The sequence below is a fragment of the Crinia signifera genome, chromosome 11 (assembly GCF_055691185.1).
Source record: "Crinia signifera chromosome 11, ASM5569118v1, whole genome shotgun sequence".
NCBI classification, from domain to species: Eukaryota; Metazoa; Chordata; class Amphibia; order Anura; family Myobatrachidae; genus Crinia; species Crinia signifera.
In genome coordinates, this window is record NC_139227.1 from 29,264,432 (window position 1) to 29,277,847 (window position 13,416).

General features: G+C 47.6%; 2 protein-coding genes across 2 annotated transcripts in view; one reads left to right on the forward strand and one right to left on the reverse strand.

Moving 5' to 3' along the window:
- Positions 1–391: 391 nt before the first annotated feature.
- Positions 392–7,794, reverse strand: CDT1 (chromatin licensing and DNA replication factor 1). Its single transcript, XM_083164017.1, has 10 exons — positions 7,378–7,794; positions 5,703–5,840; positions 4,123–4,349; positions 3,817–4,011; positions 3,585–3,730; positions 2,945–3,048; positions 2,639–2,824; positions 1,843–1,983; positions 1,450–1,651; positions 392–815 (listed from the first exon to the last, which is right to left on the reverse strand). Exons 1-10 carry the CDS (start codon positions 7,681–7,683, stop codon positions 652–654), a joined length of 1,809 nt encoding a protein of 602 aa, XP_083020143.1. The 5' UTR covers positions 7,684–7,794; the 3' UTR covers positions 392–651.
- Positions 7,795–11,577: 3,783 nt separating this feature from the next.
- The window catches only part of PIEZO1 (piezo type mechanosensitive ion channel component 1 (Er blood group)), a 130,163-nt gene continuing 128,324 nt past the window's right edge, over positions 11,578–13,416 (forward strand). The window contains exons 1-2 of the mRNA XM_083164977.1: positions 11,578–11,823; positions 12,225–12,507. Coding sequence (XP_083021103.1) covers positions 12,444–12,507 — 64 coding nt within the window. The 5' untranslated portion in view covers positions 11,578–11,823; positions 12,225–12,443. The remainder of the gene's footprint in view (positions 11,824–12,224; positions 12,508–13,416) is intronic.

A 13,416-nucleotide genomic window follows, 5' to 3' on the forward strand; every position in this document is an offset into this window, starting at 1 on the left:
GATTGTTGAGGGAGGGGGGGCTTTAGAGCATGCTGTAGGCTGCAACCTGCAGAGGCCACTTAGTAACCTCCCGGCTCCGCAGCTCTCAACGCAGGGGAAGCGGGCACTAAAGGAAAGGGTTTTGGGTAAGATATGTCCCTAAAAGCCGATGTAAAAGGCAAATAAAGAGGGTCAGGAGAACTGTAAAGGTACGTCTTGCTGCCTCTCAAGTTAGGCCACACCCCTCCATTTATACTATATTTAGCCTTTGGATGTTTGAGGCCCAAGTGCATGAGACCTGCTAACAGACTGGAAATAATGAAAAGATTATTTAATGCAAATTTGTTTATTTCAGATGAAAGCGTGAAAGAAACTTGCATTTTACCGATATAAAAATCAACTAAAGCAAGACTGCAAAATAAAAACTAAGTTTTTATTCCAATTGACAAGTCTAACAGTGATCCACTAAGACATATGTCAGATCTCCACGAGGTGCCACTTGCACTATATAAAATAAGGATTAGTCCCTAAAAGAACTTAGAGAATAAAATTTGGAACAGCAGAAATTTCCAAGATTGTCCATTTAAAAAAAAAAAATATATTGCACACCAATAAAAACAGGTCCCGAGAGTCATGATAAAATAGCCAAACAAATGTCCAAGAACATTAAAGTCACTGGGACTCCTCTTCCTTCATCTTCTTAGCCAGATTTTCTAAAATCACATTCAGGTCCGTAGTCTTGTTTAGCTTATAGTAAGTTTCCTGTCTGATGGAATGAATGGCAAGCCAGCCTGGAATCAACTCTACCAATAGCAGGAGGTGTTTCTCCATGTCACCTGCGTAAAGAGAATATTTTACTTCCAGAAACTATGAACAAGCATTTGAGCTACAAACCACAAGAAAATAAATCTAAATAGAATTTGTTCTCAAAGTCACTTATATACCCCATTCACAGTCCCAGGTCATACCAGGGACTGTGGAACCCGAGAGACTACCCGGGAATGTACCATTTCACACTGGCCATCCGACCCGGAATGAAGTCAGGCGGGTGGCGTCAGCACCTCCCAGCGGTGCATTTTCACTGCAGTGAACGGGATCTGGGTCACGCTGACCCAGAATACCCGTTCACACTGACCGCATCCCGTGTCGATTCCGGGTTCTACCCAGGTCAGGACCTGGGTAGAGATCCTGGAATGCTGAACACGGGATATTCGTCCAATACCCTTTCACACTGCACTAAATCCCGGGTTGATGCGCGTTCATGTGGAAAAACCCGGGATATTTTTGCAAGTCTGAAAGGGGTATTAGCAGTTCCAAGGGTTGCCCATATGCCATAGACCACATGCTGCCAACTGCTTGAGGTCAGCCATTAATGGCTAAGATGTAACAGTAGGACAATCACAAGCTGCAACCTCTTTTCCGCAGTGTCTCCTCCAGTTTGTAGCTAGACAGAAGAGAGCTTTATCTCACCTGGAGACATTGCTGAACGGTAACTGGAGATGATCCTGTTGCACACTATCTCTACAGTCAGAGCTGGCTTCTTCTCTGCCACAAACACATTGCGAAGAATACGCGCCAACTCGGGCAGCCTAGACATCATGAGGAGACGTTCCTCCTGCTGGGGTTTACGAGTCATCACAGCTTGAAGTTTCTGCACCTCTTTAGCCCGAATCTGAGGAAGGGAGACCTTAAAATATCGGTATGTTTGTACAACAGACGCCTACAATTTGTTACCTCCTCGGACTAGAAATAGCTAGACTTTGCCAAGAACACATACAGAATATATCATGGTCTGAATATTTCAATAAAGAATCATCCCAAAAAGGGATCCCCAGTGAACAAATGTGATTCAACATAACCTACCCTCTCCAGCAGGGACTGGGACACTCCTTTCAGGGCACTTGGTGTGGACATAACAGGTTTAGGCTCCTCTTGTACAGGTTTCTGGTCTGCAACACTGCTCTCTGCAGTCCTCAAAGCTAGATTTGCAAGAGCTTTTTCCATCTTTATGGAGACAAGAAAAGGTCAGTATACAACAGAATCTACTACAGTAAACACTTTACAAGACTATGCATGCAGTTTAGGTTACCTATAAAGGCGTCCAAGCTGAAGCAAGATGAATCCAACTGCACAAGACTATGTGGGATATGCAATCCTGGATTCCGATTGTTGGAATCCTGCCCAGTTTTTCAGCCAGCTCGACAGGCAAAATTCAAAGTTCAGCCCGTCGAGTGTCAAAAAGGGGGCGTGTCAGTGAAAACAGCTGCAGATTCGCAAGATCTGGGCGTGAACTCAACAATCCACAGCAGACTGGTTTGAAAGTCAGATCTGTTTTGTCGAGTTTAAACTTCAATGCTGTCGGAAACAGCATTGAGTAGACGCCAGATACTATTTTCCCTGTTGGAAATAGTGGTGGGGTTTGAATACCCCTCTGTGAATGGGTTCCTTTGAGTGGCCAAGAACGACTTCAACAAGTCTTTTGGGACAATAACATTAGGTAAGACCTTTAATGTTTTCATATTTCACTTCCTTAATAGAGCGAAAGCAGACTGCACAGATAGTGGAGGGAAACTAATAGTTTTTGCTAATCTTTCCTAGCAGACGTCGCTTGAGAACTGCATTATCTTTAAACAAGTTTACTCAGAATATGACCTCTCACCTTTGGCGTCATACCACGTGCTTTGTTCAAAACCTCCTGTGCTGTGGTCATCTTGTCTACGTGTGGTGGCTGTGGGAGCTCAGCTGACGCTATATCCGGTATCTCGTCAACATTAAACCGTGGGTGCCAGCGGGTCAACTTGTCATCAGGCACCACCATGGGAGGATTCAACGTGGCCAAGAAAGACTAAAGAAAGTGATAAAAATTCAATTTTTTTAAAGGCGGCAATAAAACCTATTGAATTGTTCTTTAAAGCAAAGAGGATTAGGGCAGGCACACTGAACATGTACTCGCAGCAGTACTTACTCTGTGGTGCAGCTTCACTACGTTGATCAGTTTTTTATGGAACCTCCGCCTGCGGTCCAGGAGGCAGCTTACTGTGAGATGAGGACGACCATCCAACTTATCAGCTGCAATAGTAAGAGTTGAAGACATTTGTTTAGTTTTTTGGGGTATGCACACACTCTACCCAATACATCTTTGTGAAAGCTGACAATATTACTAGAATCTATACAGATGCTATATGAGCGTAAGCCTTATACAAGTGACCTATGATTAAAACCTTGGATACTAACGCAGTGACAAACTATCAACTCAAATTGGGAGTCTAAGAAAATTGCCATCATATAGCCTTTTGTGCAACCACATTTTATAGAATTAAGCATGCACCCCACCCGAGTTCCCTTTTCACTTTCCTAATTGCCCTGTGAAACATACACAACTCAGGGGTGCACCACTGACTGTCACACTACATAGACCCCCAGGGACATTTATATCCCATTTGGTGAACAGTGACCCACAGAGATTATCTCCAAAATGTCACTTATGCCAAAAACCAATATTACCCAAGAACATTAAGTCTCCAGATCCCTATCTTTCATCATGACATATTACTTTTACACAAAAAAAGCTTATTCGAGTCTGGATGAAAATAAAATCCACTCACCTTCTGGAACTATTGGCTCCACAGTGAGCTGGTAGTCCGACTTCTTGATTCCTTCCTTGTAGGTTGGGATATTTTTTTCCTGCCTGAACTTGTAGGCAGTTGGATAAACCGTTTTAATCTGTCCCACATTGCGCTCCTCAAACTGCCTGTAGGACAAGGAGTTAGATTATAGGAAACAGTGCAACACTATTTAAAAAAAAAAAAAAAGTAGGAACGTAATGCCACAACTTACTTCCGCATCATATCTTGGACTCCCTGCTTCACTTTGGAGAAGGTGATAGTCTCCGAGCGGTTGAAAAGCATGCTCACAATGGTGTCCATGCTGCGGAACATCTCAGCGAGAACTTTGTACTTGAACGGCAACAACAGTCCAGGGGGAACATCCTGGGCGAGTGTATGGTACCGCTGATAGGCCGGCGCCTTTTCACTACAACAGGAAAATGTAGCAGTTTACAAGACTATTTTAATTTGTAGGAGGAAATTGCATTTTTTTTTTTATAGCTTAATTAACATTAACAGTTCTCTGCATTGGTGCTACCTTTCCTCCCTAGGCTGCTCAGTCTGCAGGAGGTCCTGCTGTTCCTCTACAGTTTTCTTCTCTCTGATCTTGGTTTCGAGTTCCTGAGCTCGTTTAAGCCTTGCTTTCAGGTCAGAGATGGTAACCTTGCCCTGGGTAGGTTCAGCTGGTAGTTTAACTTTCTGTGAGAGCTCTTGGATCCTCTGCAGCCGGGACTTTAATGCCACAAGATTCTCCTTGGATTGGAGCTATAGGAAACAAATCCGTTATTTAGAGGTAGGTCTACGCTGTACGATATCTATGTGCATCCTGCAGATGTTAGATTAGACAATCATGCACCACCACAAGCACCTGTTGCAGTTAAGTCAAGGGACAGTTCTGAACTCAAGATACAGTAGATCTGTTAATATGACCATCGGTCAAGCTGGGTACACAATATATTGTACGAAAGATCATCCCAACATGGATTGGAATGATATATTGTAGTAGTGTAGGGATGGCCATCAATGGTTTAAAATAGTTTATGGTCTAAAGGTGCATACACTGGCCGATATGTCGGTCAATTAAACAGACAATATATTGATGCACCATCAGCCAGTGTGTACGAGCGATAATATCTGTGAACAACGTAGTTCAGATATATCGCGTCAGCTTTGCAACACGGCGGATGCCCGGTATATCGGTGCATGGTGCTGTGTGTACAGGTGATCCGCCAACAGCCTGTACAACTGCAGCGGGAGCTGCAAGTAACTGACAGCTCAGTGGGTGGGTGCCTGCAAATACACCCGCCCACTTGTGATATCAGTTCCGATGGATCAGGCAGTGTGAATAGAGAACACGCTGATCGATCCATCTGTAGATATATCTATTAGTGTGTACCCAACTTAAGACCAAGGTTGAATACTATTGCCATCAATGAGGGAGGAGCAGATTGTTTCCCACCATCGATGATGCAGAAGCAAGGATTTTTCCCCAAAGTGCTGAGACATGGAGCTTAGCTTATCTATGATAAGTAACATCATTTCACCCAATCGGATGTGCTGCGTATCCAATGAAACGATTCCACAGCAGATGCCAGTGTAGTTAATAGCATGTAACGGTGCAGTGTGTATGGCGGGTGCGATGCAGCGTTACTCTGCACGTGGTAGGTACCCAGTTTAACACATGAATATCTTAAACTCCATGCTACCACTGCCGGCTTTGTGCAGGAAAACTAGGCAAGACATTTTTATGTAGCCAAAAACACATGGACTCAGAACAGCAGTGTACGCATTGATTGGTATGGGGTATATCATACCAATCACTTCATTACCTTCCATCTCTACCAGCACCAATATAGGAAGCCTGTTACCCCACAGTGGGCCAAATGTATTAAGACTTAACAGATAAGTGGAGGGTGATAAAGGACCAATCAGCTCCTAAGTAATTTATCAAGCACAGCCTGTAACATGGCAGTTAGGATCTTATTGCCAATATTATGCCATTAGCAACACAGGGGAAGACCCTGCTAAGACAGGTAAATAGTTAAATACTGTGGGTCTAAAGCGATATGCTGCTGGTAGCTTTTGCACAAAATGAGTGAAATATGCTGCAAGACAAACCTGGTCAGCCGCACACGGACTACTCTTCAAGCCATCAGTCTTCGGAGAAAGGGACACATTAACCAGGTCCTTAATCTTCTTTCCCAGAGACGGAGGAGTCACACACTGCACTTCAGCTTTGGAACATGGACTGAAACACTGAACACAGAACATTGCCTGGTTATTTCTCACAATAGGTGAATGTAATGGCCTGATATCAGCCACTCTGTACATAAGGTAGAGGGATTGGAGGAGTCTGCCATGAATCTCATATGTACACATTAGCAGCACAGGTCACAGCTTTCATGTCCTAGTCACAGAACGTTTGCTATAGTTCACTGTAATTTAACAATACAAAAGTACAATACAAGGGAGGTAACTACAGGCTCAGAAGTGGGCAGGACGACATTTTATGGTTGGCAGATAGACTACGCCAGCTGGGGATGAAAATGACGGCAGATGCTGGGGATGGATATGGCATCAGTAGTGTAGGGGATATTATGGCAACAGGTGTGGGGGGGCAGCACAGCAGCAGGGAAAGGGGCACGGCCTGGCCTGCGGTGGGAGGGTGTGTGCAGCACAGCAGCAGGGAAAAAGGCACGGCCTGGCCTCCGGTGGGGGGTGGTGCAGCACAGCAGCAGGGAAAGGGGCACGGCCTGGCCTCCGGTGGGGGGTGGTGCAGCACAGCAGCAGGGAAAGGGGCACGGCCTGGCCTCCGGTGGGGGGTGTGTGCAGCACAGCAGCAGGGAAAGGGGCACGGCCTGGCCTCCGGTGGGGGGTGGTGCAGCACAGCAGCAGGGAAAGGGGCACGGCCTGGCCTCCGGTGGGGGGTGGTGCAGCACAGCAGCAGGGAAAGGGGCACGGCCTGGCCTCCGGTGGGGGGTGGTGCAGCACAGCAGCAGGGAAAGGGGCACGGCCTGGCCTCCGGTGGGGGGTGGTGCAGCACAGCAGCAGGGAAAGGGGCACGGCCTGGCCTCCGGTGGGGGGTGGTGCAGCACAGCAGCAGGGAAAGGGGCGCGGCCTGGCCTCCGGTGGGGGGTGGTGCAGCACAGCAGCAGGGAAAGGGGCGCAGCCTGGCCTCCGGTGGGGGGTGGGTGCAGCACAGCAGCAGGGAAAGGGACGCGGCCTGGCCTCCGGTGGGTGCAGCACAGCAGCAGGGAAAGGGACGCGGCCTGGCCTCCGGTGGGTGCAGCACAGCAGCAGGGAAAGGGACGCGGCCTGGCCTCCGGTGGGTGCAGCACAGCAGCAGGGAAAGGGATGCGGCCTGGCCTCCGGTGGGGGGTGGTGCAGCACAGCAGCAGGGAAAAGGACACAGCCTCAAGTTGGGGAGGGGGTGGGTGCACAGCACAGCAGCAGGGAAAGGGATCAGAATGGTTTGAAGCAGGGTATTAGCCTTTGGTGAGGTCAGGTAGTCAGAGAGGTGGGAGTGTTATGTGGGCGCAGGGGGAACATGTCCATTAGTGGCATTATGGTGTTGGGCAGATAAGGGGGGGGCGGGGACGGAACACAACCTCAGGGACAGCCCGACTGGTGGTGGCTGCAATGTACAGGGCGGGGGGCAGTGTTGCAGGCAGAGTGGTAGTCGGGGGGCAGTGTTGCAGGCAGAGTGGTAGTGAGTGGGGGCAGGGGCGACACGGTGTCAGGTGAGGGAGGGGGGGGGGGGGGAGGATTCGGATTTTGGAATCAAGCCTTGTACCTGGGGTTCCTCCTCCGGTAGTCTGAGCTTCTTACGGGCGGAGCTCTTGCCCTGCACCCCCAGGCGAGCGGCCTCCGAGTCAGACTCCTGGCGGCTCCGCTTCTTACTGCTCGGGCGGAGAGACACCGGGGCTTCATTGTCCGCTCCCCGTTCCGGGCTGCGTGGTGGCCGCAATAACTCTTCCAACTTCTGGCTGCGGGTGACGGTGCGGGACACGGTCTGAGCCTTCCTCCTCTTGCTCTCCAGCTGCCCCGCCGCATGCTGCTTTCGCTGGGCAAAGAAATCGGTGACTCGCATCTGCGCCATGGTTCCCGCTGTCCTGTAATTACTCCACGCTAGCCCAGGTAGTCAGGTACTATAGTACTGGGAGATCTTTGAGAATGACGCGCGAAATCGGTCAGGGTTACCGCCCCCGTCCGCAGCGTCACGCCTGCCGAGCCCTGCTATTGGCCCCAACCCCGGAACAGAACCCAGCGTGGGACTCAGATTTCGCGGGCAAAACGAACCACGTGACCGGCCTCTAAAGGAATGTTCCACTGCTCAATGATTTTGGGGGAAGAGAGGCCGCCCGGGTACTCAGAAGGGGCGCGATTTAATTGGTATATCCCATAATGCTGAGAACACTGCTGACCTCTGGTTCACTTCAGTTCATTCATTCATATATATACAACACAATAAGATATACACACAGAGGTGCAGCTAGTTAACATGGTGCCTGGAGCAAGGGTATGTCCACTAGCCATTTTTCCTTCTTATAGTAATGCCCCTTACAAATTATGCAACACCACAATGCCCCTTAAACAATATGCCACGCAAACCGTAATGCTCATTGCACATTATGCCACACAAACCATGGTGCCCATTGAACATTATGCCACACAAACCGTAATGCCCACTACACATTATGCAATGCAAACCGTAATGCCCATTACACATGCCACTCATTGTAATTCCTATTACATATTATTCTTATGCCACACACAGTTGCTGCTGACATCATTTAATGTCCCAGACACAAAAATGCCCCTTACAAATGATGCCCCACAGTAAGGCTTCTACGCCATACATTCTAGAAATATATTGACATACATGCTCGTTACCAGGGGTTACATATTTTTTTCGGGGAATTCTTGCTGATTGCCGGGGGGCAGCGGAGGAGTGAGGAAAGGCAGCACCAGTGCACTCTCTCTCCTCCCCAGCTACTACAACTTGAGCTCCACTGGAGCCACCCTCTCTATGCCTCTGGATACACACAATGCAGCAGCAGCACACAATGCAGTGCACAAAGCAGCATACAGTGCATTACACACTGCAGCATATAATACAATACACAGTGTAGCAAACTATGCAGCACACAATGCATCACATAATGCAATACACAGCTTAGTACACAATGTAGCACATAATTCCATACACATCGCAGCACACAATGCGATGCATAGTGCAGTAGGCAATGCAATACACAGTGCAGTACACAGCGTAGCACACAATGCAGTACACAATGTAGCCTAATATGTACTACTAGTAAGCTCGCTCAAAGCAAAAGCTTCGAAAGCTAGTCTGTTACCTTCTGTGTTTGTGCATGTGTGTGAGAAATAGATGTAGTTTCACTCTCTGCCAGCAGATGGCAGTGTTTCAGAGACTCACGAACACTAGACATATATATATATATATATATATATATATATATATATATATAAATATATATATAATACGCACATGGATTTTAAGACCAAAACCACTAACTAGGGGGGTTATTTTGGTTCACTCCTTCTGGTAAATTTCTTCTTAGATGGACAAAACCATGTGCACTGCAGGGGGGCAGATGTAACATGTGCAGAGAGAATTAGATTTGTGTGTGTTATTTTGTTTCTGTGCAGGAAAATACTGACTGCTTTATTTTTACACTGCAATATAGATCTCACTTTGAAGTAAAATTCCACCCAAATCTAACTCTCTCTGCACAAGTTACATCTGCCCCACCTGCAGTGCACATTGTTTTGTCCATCTAAGAAGGAATTTGCCAGAAGGAGTGAACCAAAATAACCCTCTAGAGGTAAGCCTGCATTCCTTATTCAGGGCAGATATATCCAACTGCCCCCAAAACAAGGACTGTTTTGATGAAAATAGGGACAGGGGAAGTTTGGGCTAAAGCAGGGACTGTATACACATGGTAACATTTCTAATGATGTCTACAAAGAAATAAGCTGGATCTTATACCACAAAAATAAATAAAAGTCAGTTAGGGAATGGGGACAATGAATGAAATTTAATAGGATGAGAGTTTTCGAAAGTGAGAGATTTGTTAAGACATCTCCAGTTTTTTTTTCTTTTTAAGCGTGGCGTGGATCGTGGGGTGGCGTTACAAATTTGGGGGGACATTTAAGTGTTAATTGTGCCTATTTGGGCTCTGTAGCCCATTTAACATTGATTCCTATGGCCAAATCGCGGCCATTGAAGCATTGAATGTAAAATCGCAGGCAGCACTAAATTTAACATTGAACCCTATGGGAAATCGCGGTGATCGCGGGTGTCGCGGCCGTTAATGTACTGCCCGTGATCACCGCGATGGGCGCCCAACTAAGTAAAGAGTACCAGAAATAATTCTACAGAGGGGACTAGAGATGATTGAAACTGATGCACAAAATATCTGCCCCATTTCTCAGCAGGAATTCTGTATCCTGAATCAGGATACTAAATTTTCTGCATTTCTGTAACACAATTACATATTGTGTGCCTAATCCATATTTCTACAGAATTGCAATAGTGATTTTCTAGGCTACAGAGCTGTTAATTAGCCTAATTCAGCTTGGGTTGTAGTATTGCAAGAATTCTACAAAACCACAACCCGTGGTGTTTGATCTTTTTGCATGCCCAAGCTGGCAGCCATCAGCAGACACATGCCCCCCCCCCCCCCTCGAAATGGCGCCTGTGTTTTACCAACCACTCTCCCTAAATCCCCATGACCACCTCCAAATGGTCACTTCCTGTCAATCACGTTTCCAGAAAATCTTAGTTCCGAGCAGGATCGCAGTCTGACGATAATTGCTCAGTTGCGTGAACATCGGCCATAGCGTAACATGATTTAGGCCCCGTTTGCAGAATTCCACGGCTTATAGTGGCAGGAATTCTCTTTGAAGTTTGTTACACTCATTATCAAGTCATAAAACAGCACAAAATTAATTTTACGATATTATCCCAGCATTATTTATAGTTGATAAATTAGGTGCAGTTCCGGTTCTACAAAGGTATTCGGGGGAGGAAAAGCTGATGTTATAAGATTGTGGTCCCAAAACAACCTGAACTGTGAAATCGATTTTGGGCAAGAGAGATGCGGTGACCCTGCAAATAGGCATTTAAGCCTCAAATCCAAACACGAATTAAAAAATACTTCACAACATCGATAAGAAAATGCAACACTTTTTTTATAATAACTCTCGCAAGCGTAACACCCTGTATGGCAGAATTCATTAGCACTTCGGCTATTGTCCATTGAGGAGTTAATGTATCAGTGCGTGCAACATGCTGTTCACTAGTGCGTGATCTTGTGCTCTGTCCCTCTGACTCGCCGCTCACAGCCCTGCATTGTTCTGGCCGTTTGAGCGCTTGCCAACCTCTTGACAATACGTGTGCCTCTCATCTGATTGTTGTGTGTGGAGGGACAGTAAGGGGCACAGTCAAAGGACAAGTGTCGTCAGCGGGGCAGATTGGTGGCCTTGTTGTGCAGGCACTGGCCTTTGATATGCTGTGCCAGTAACTCAATAAAACTTGTGCAAACACTGGTAATACTACGCTAAACAAATAGCCCAACTCCTGTTATGCCAAGAGTTTGATCTTAAAAGGGTTTCAAAGACATTTTGTCATGTAGAGTAACTTGACCGTAGCAGTAATGCAGATACGCGCCAACAGGAGTAGCAGAAAGGGAACTTTTATTGTGTTAAATAGTACCAAAAATAAATAAATAAAGAAGGCCATTGTGTTCACATGATTTTGATATCATTGCTGAACATGCATCACAAGATCTGGCATTATGTAAAATACAGAGCAGTACAGGATAATGGACACAAGGTGGCGCCGCTTACAAATATTTTAGCTTCTTTCTTAAGGGGACTTGAAGCAGCTACAAATGCACAAGGAAAAAAAAAAAAAGAAAAACAAATATACAAAAAACCCTTCTGGAGCCAAGAGTAACAGCACAGCACACGGTCAGGGGAAGGGGTTCATGAGGGCTGGTGGCACTGGCACACACAGGATTGTACCTGTCTCTGCATGCATGGGCACTCAGCAGGCAGCCTTGTGTTAGGGGGTAAGGCTGGCATGGCACTGAAGGATTCTGCAGCAAGAGAGTGAAAGGACAGGTGGCACTGTGTGGCATTGCTTGTGCTGGAGAGGAGGCACCAGACCTGCGGATATATAGCAGTGGGATGCCCCCTTCTGGAGCCTCAGGTACCCTTCATCTTGCACTCAGCCAAAGTTGCTGGCAGGAGACCTCTGTAATTCCAAACTGAGTGTGATGACAGCAGAGAGGGAGGGGAGAGAGGCAGAGCCTGAGTGCAGTCAGTGCTCACTTGATGTGAGTGAGGGTGGTGGTGTCTGCTGGGCAGTGCCCCCTGCACCCCTCACCCTGCAGGGCAGGGAGCATGGTGTGGGTGTTGCTTTATTTGGAAGGAAGTAAGGGGAGAGTTTAGGTAGGAAATACAAAGGGAGGAGACTGGTCCTATATAACAGCAGTGTGTGGGGACTGGGGGAGTTACATGGAGGAGAGGGGGAGCCCCATGCTGCTGCTGAGTAAGTGGGGAGTGTCCTAGACTGGTAGCAGTTCATCATAACTAATTACTCCTCACCAGCTACACACAGAGCCCAGGAGGAGGAGGTGGTGTCACTCCGAATCAGAGGTGTCCTCCTGTAGCTGCTGTGCTCAATGGGAGCAGCGCCTCTCATGCAGGGGCCGGACGTGGACTGCTCCTGACTGAGGATTGGAATGGCTTGCCGGGGACCCCTATAGGCACGTACCCTCCACGTGGGATCACTCTGCCCCTGGGCTGATCGGCGCTGGAAACCGGAACATGGAGCTACAGGTCCTGTGTGCAGCTCTGTTCTGGCTGCTGCTGCCACTATCCCTCCTAGCAGGTAAGACCTGATCCCTGCTTCCCTCCAAGGGGGCTGACAAGTGTTAAGGTGCCCATACACTAGTAAGATTTATCTTCAGATCTGGCTGGTTGGAACAAAAACATGGTTATGGGTGAGTGACAGTTTGTCAGTTTTCCAGCGTTTCCAAGCAAATGGTCAACTGTCATTTGCTCTCATCCATAACCATGTTTTTGTTCCAACCAGCCAGATCTGAAGATAAATCTGCGTGTGTATGGCCACCTTTACCCCCAAGGGTAATTCCGTCTGGCTGTCACAGGATGTTGTGCTATAGATTGCTGGCATGTGTGTACCCTCCAGTTACCTTTTGCTTCCATTGTTGGCATGTGTACCCTCCCTTTACCTGTGCTTCCGTCCCTGGCATGTGTGTACCCTCCAGTTACCTGTGTTTCCATCATTGGCATGGTGCGTACCATCCAGTTACCTGTGCTTCCATCCCTGGCACTTGTGTACCCTCCCTTTACCTGCGCTTCTATCGCTGCCATGTGTGTACCCTCCCTTTACCTGTGCTTCCGTCGCTGCCATGTGTGTACCCTCCCTTTACCTGCGCTGCCATGTGTGTACCCTCCCTTTACCTGCGCTTCCATCGTTGGCATGTGTGTACCCTCCCTTTACCTGCGCTTCCATCGTTGGCATGTGTGTACCCTCCCTTTACCTGTGCTTCCATCGCTGCCATGTGTGTAACCTTCCTTTACCTGTGCTTCCATCGCTGCCATGTGTGTACCCTTCCTTTACCTGCGCTTCTATTGCTTGCATGTCTACCCTCCCGTTACCTGCGCGTCTATCGCTGCCATGTGTGTACCCTCCCTTTACCTGTGCTTCCATCGCTGGCATGTCTACCCTCCCTTTACCTGTGCTTCCATCGCTGGCATGTCTACCCTCCCGTTACCT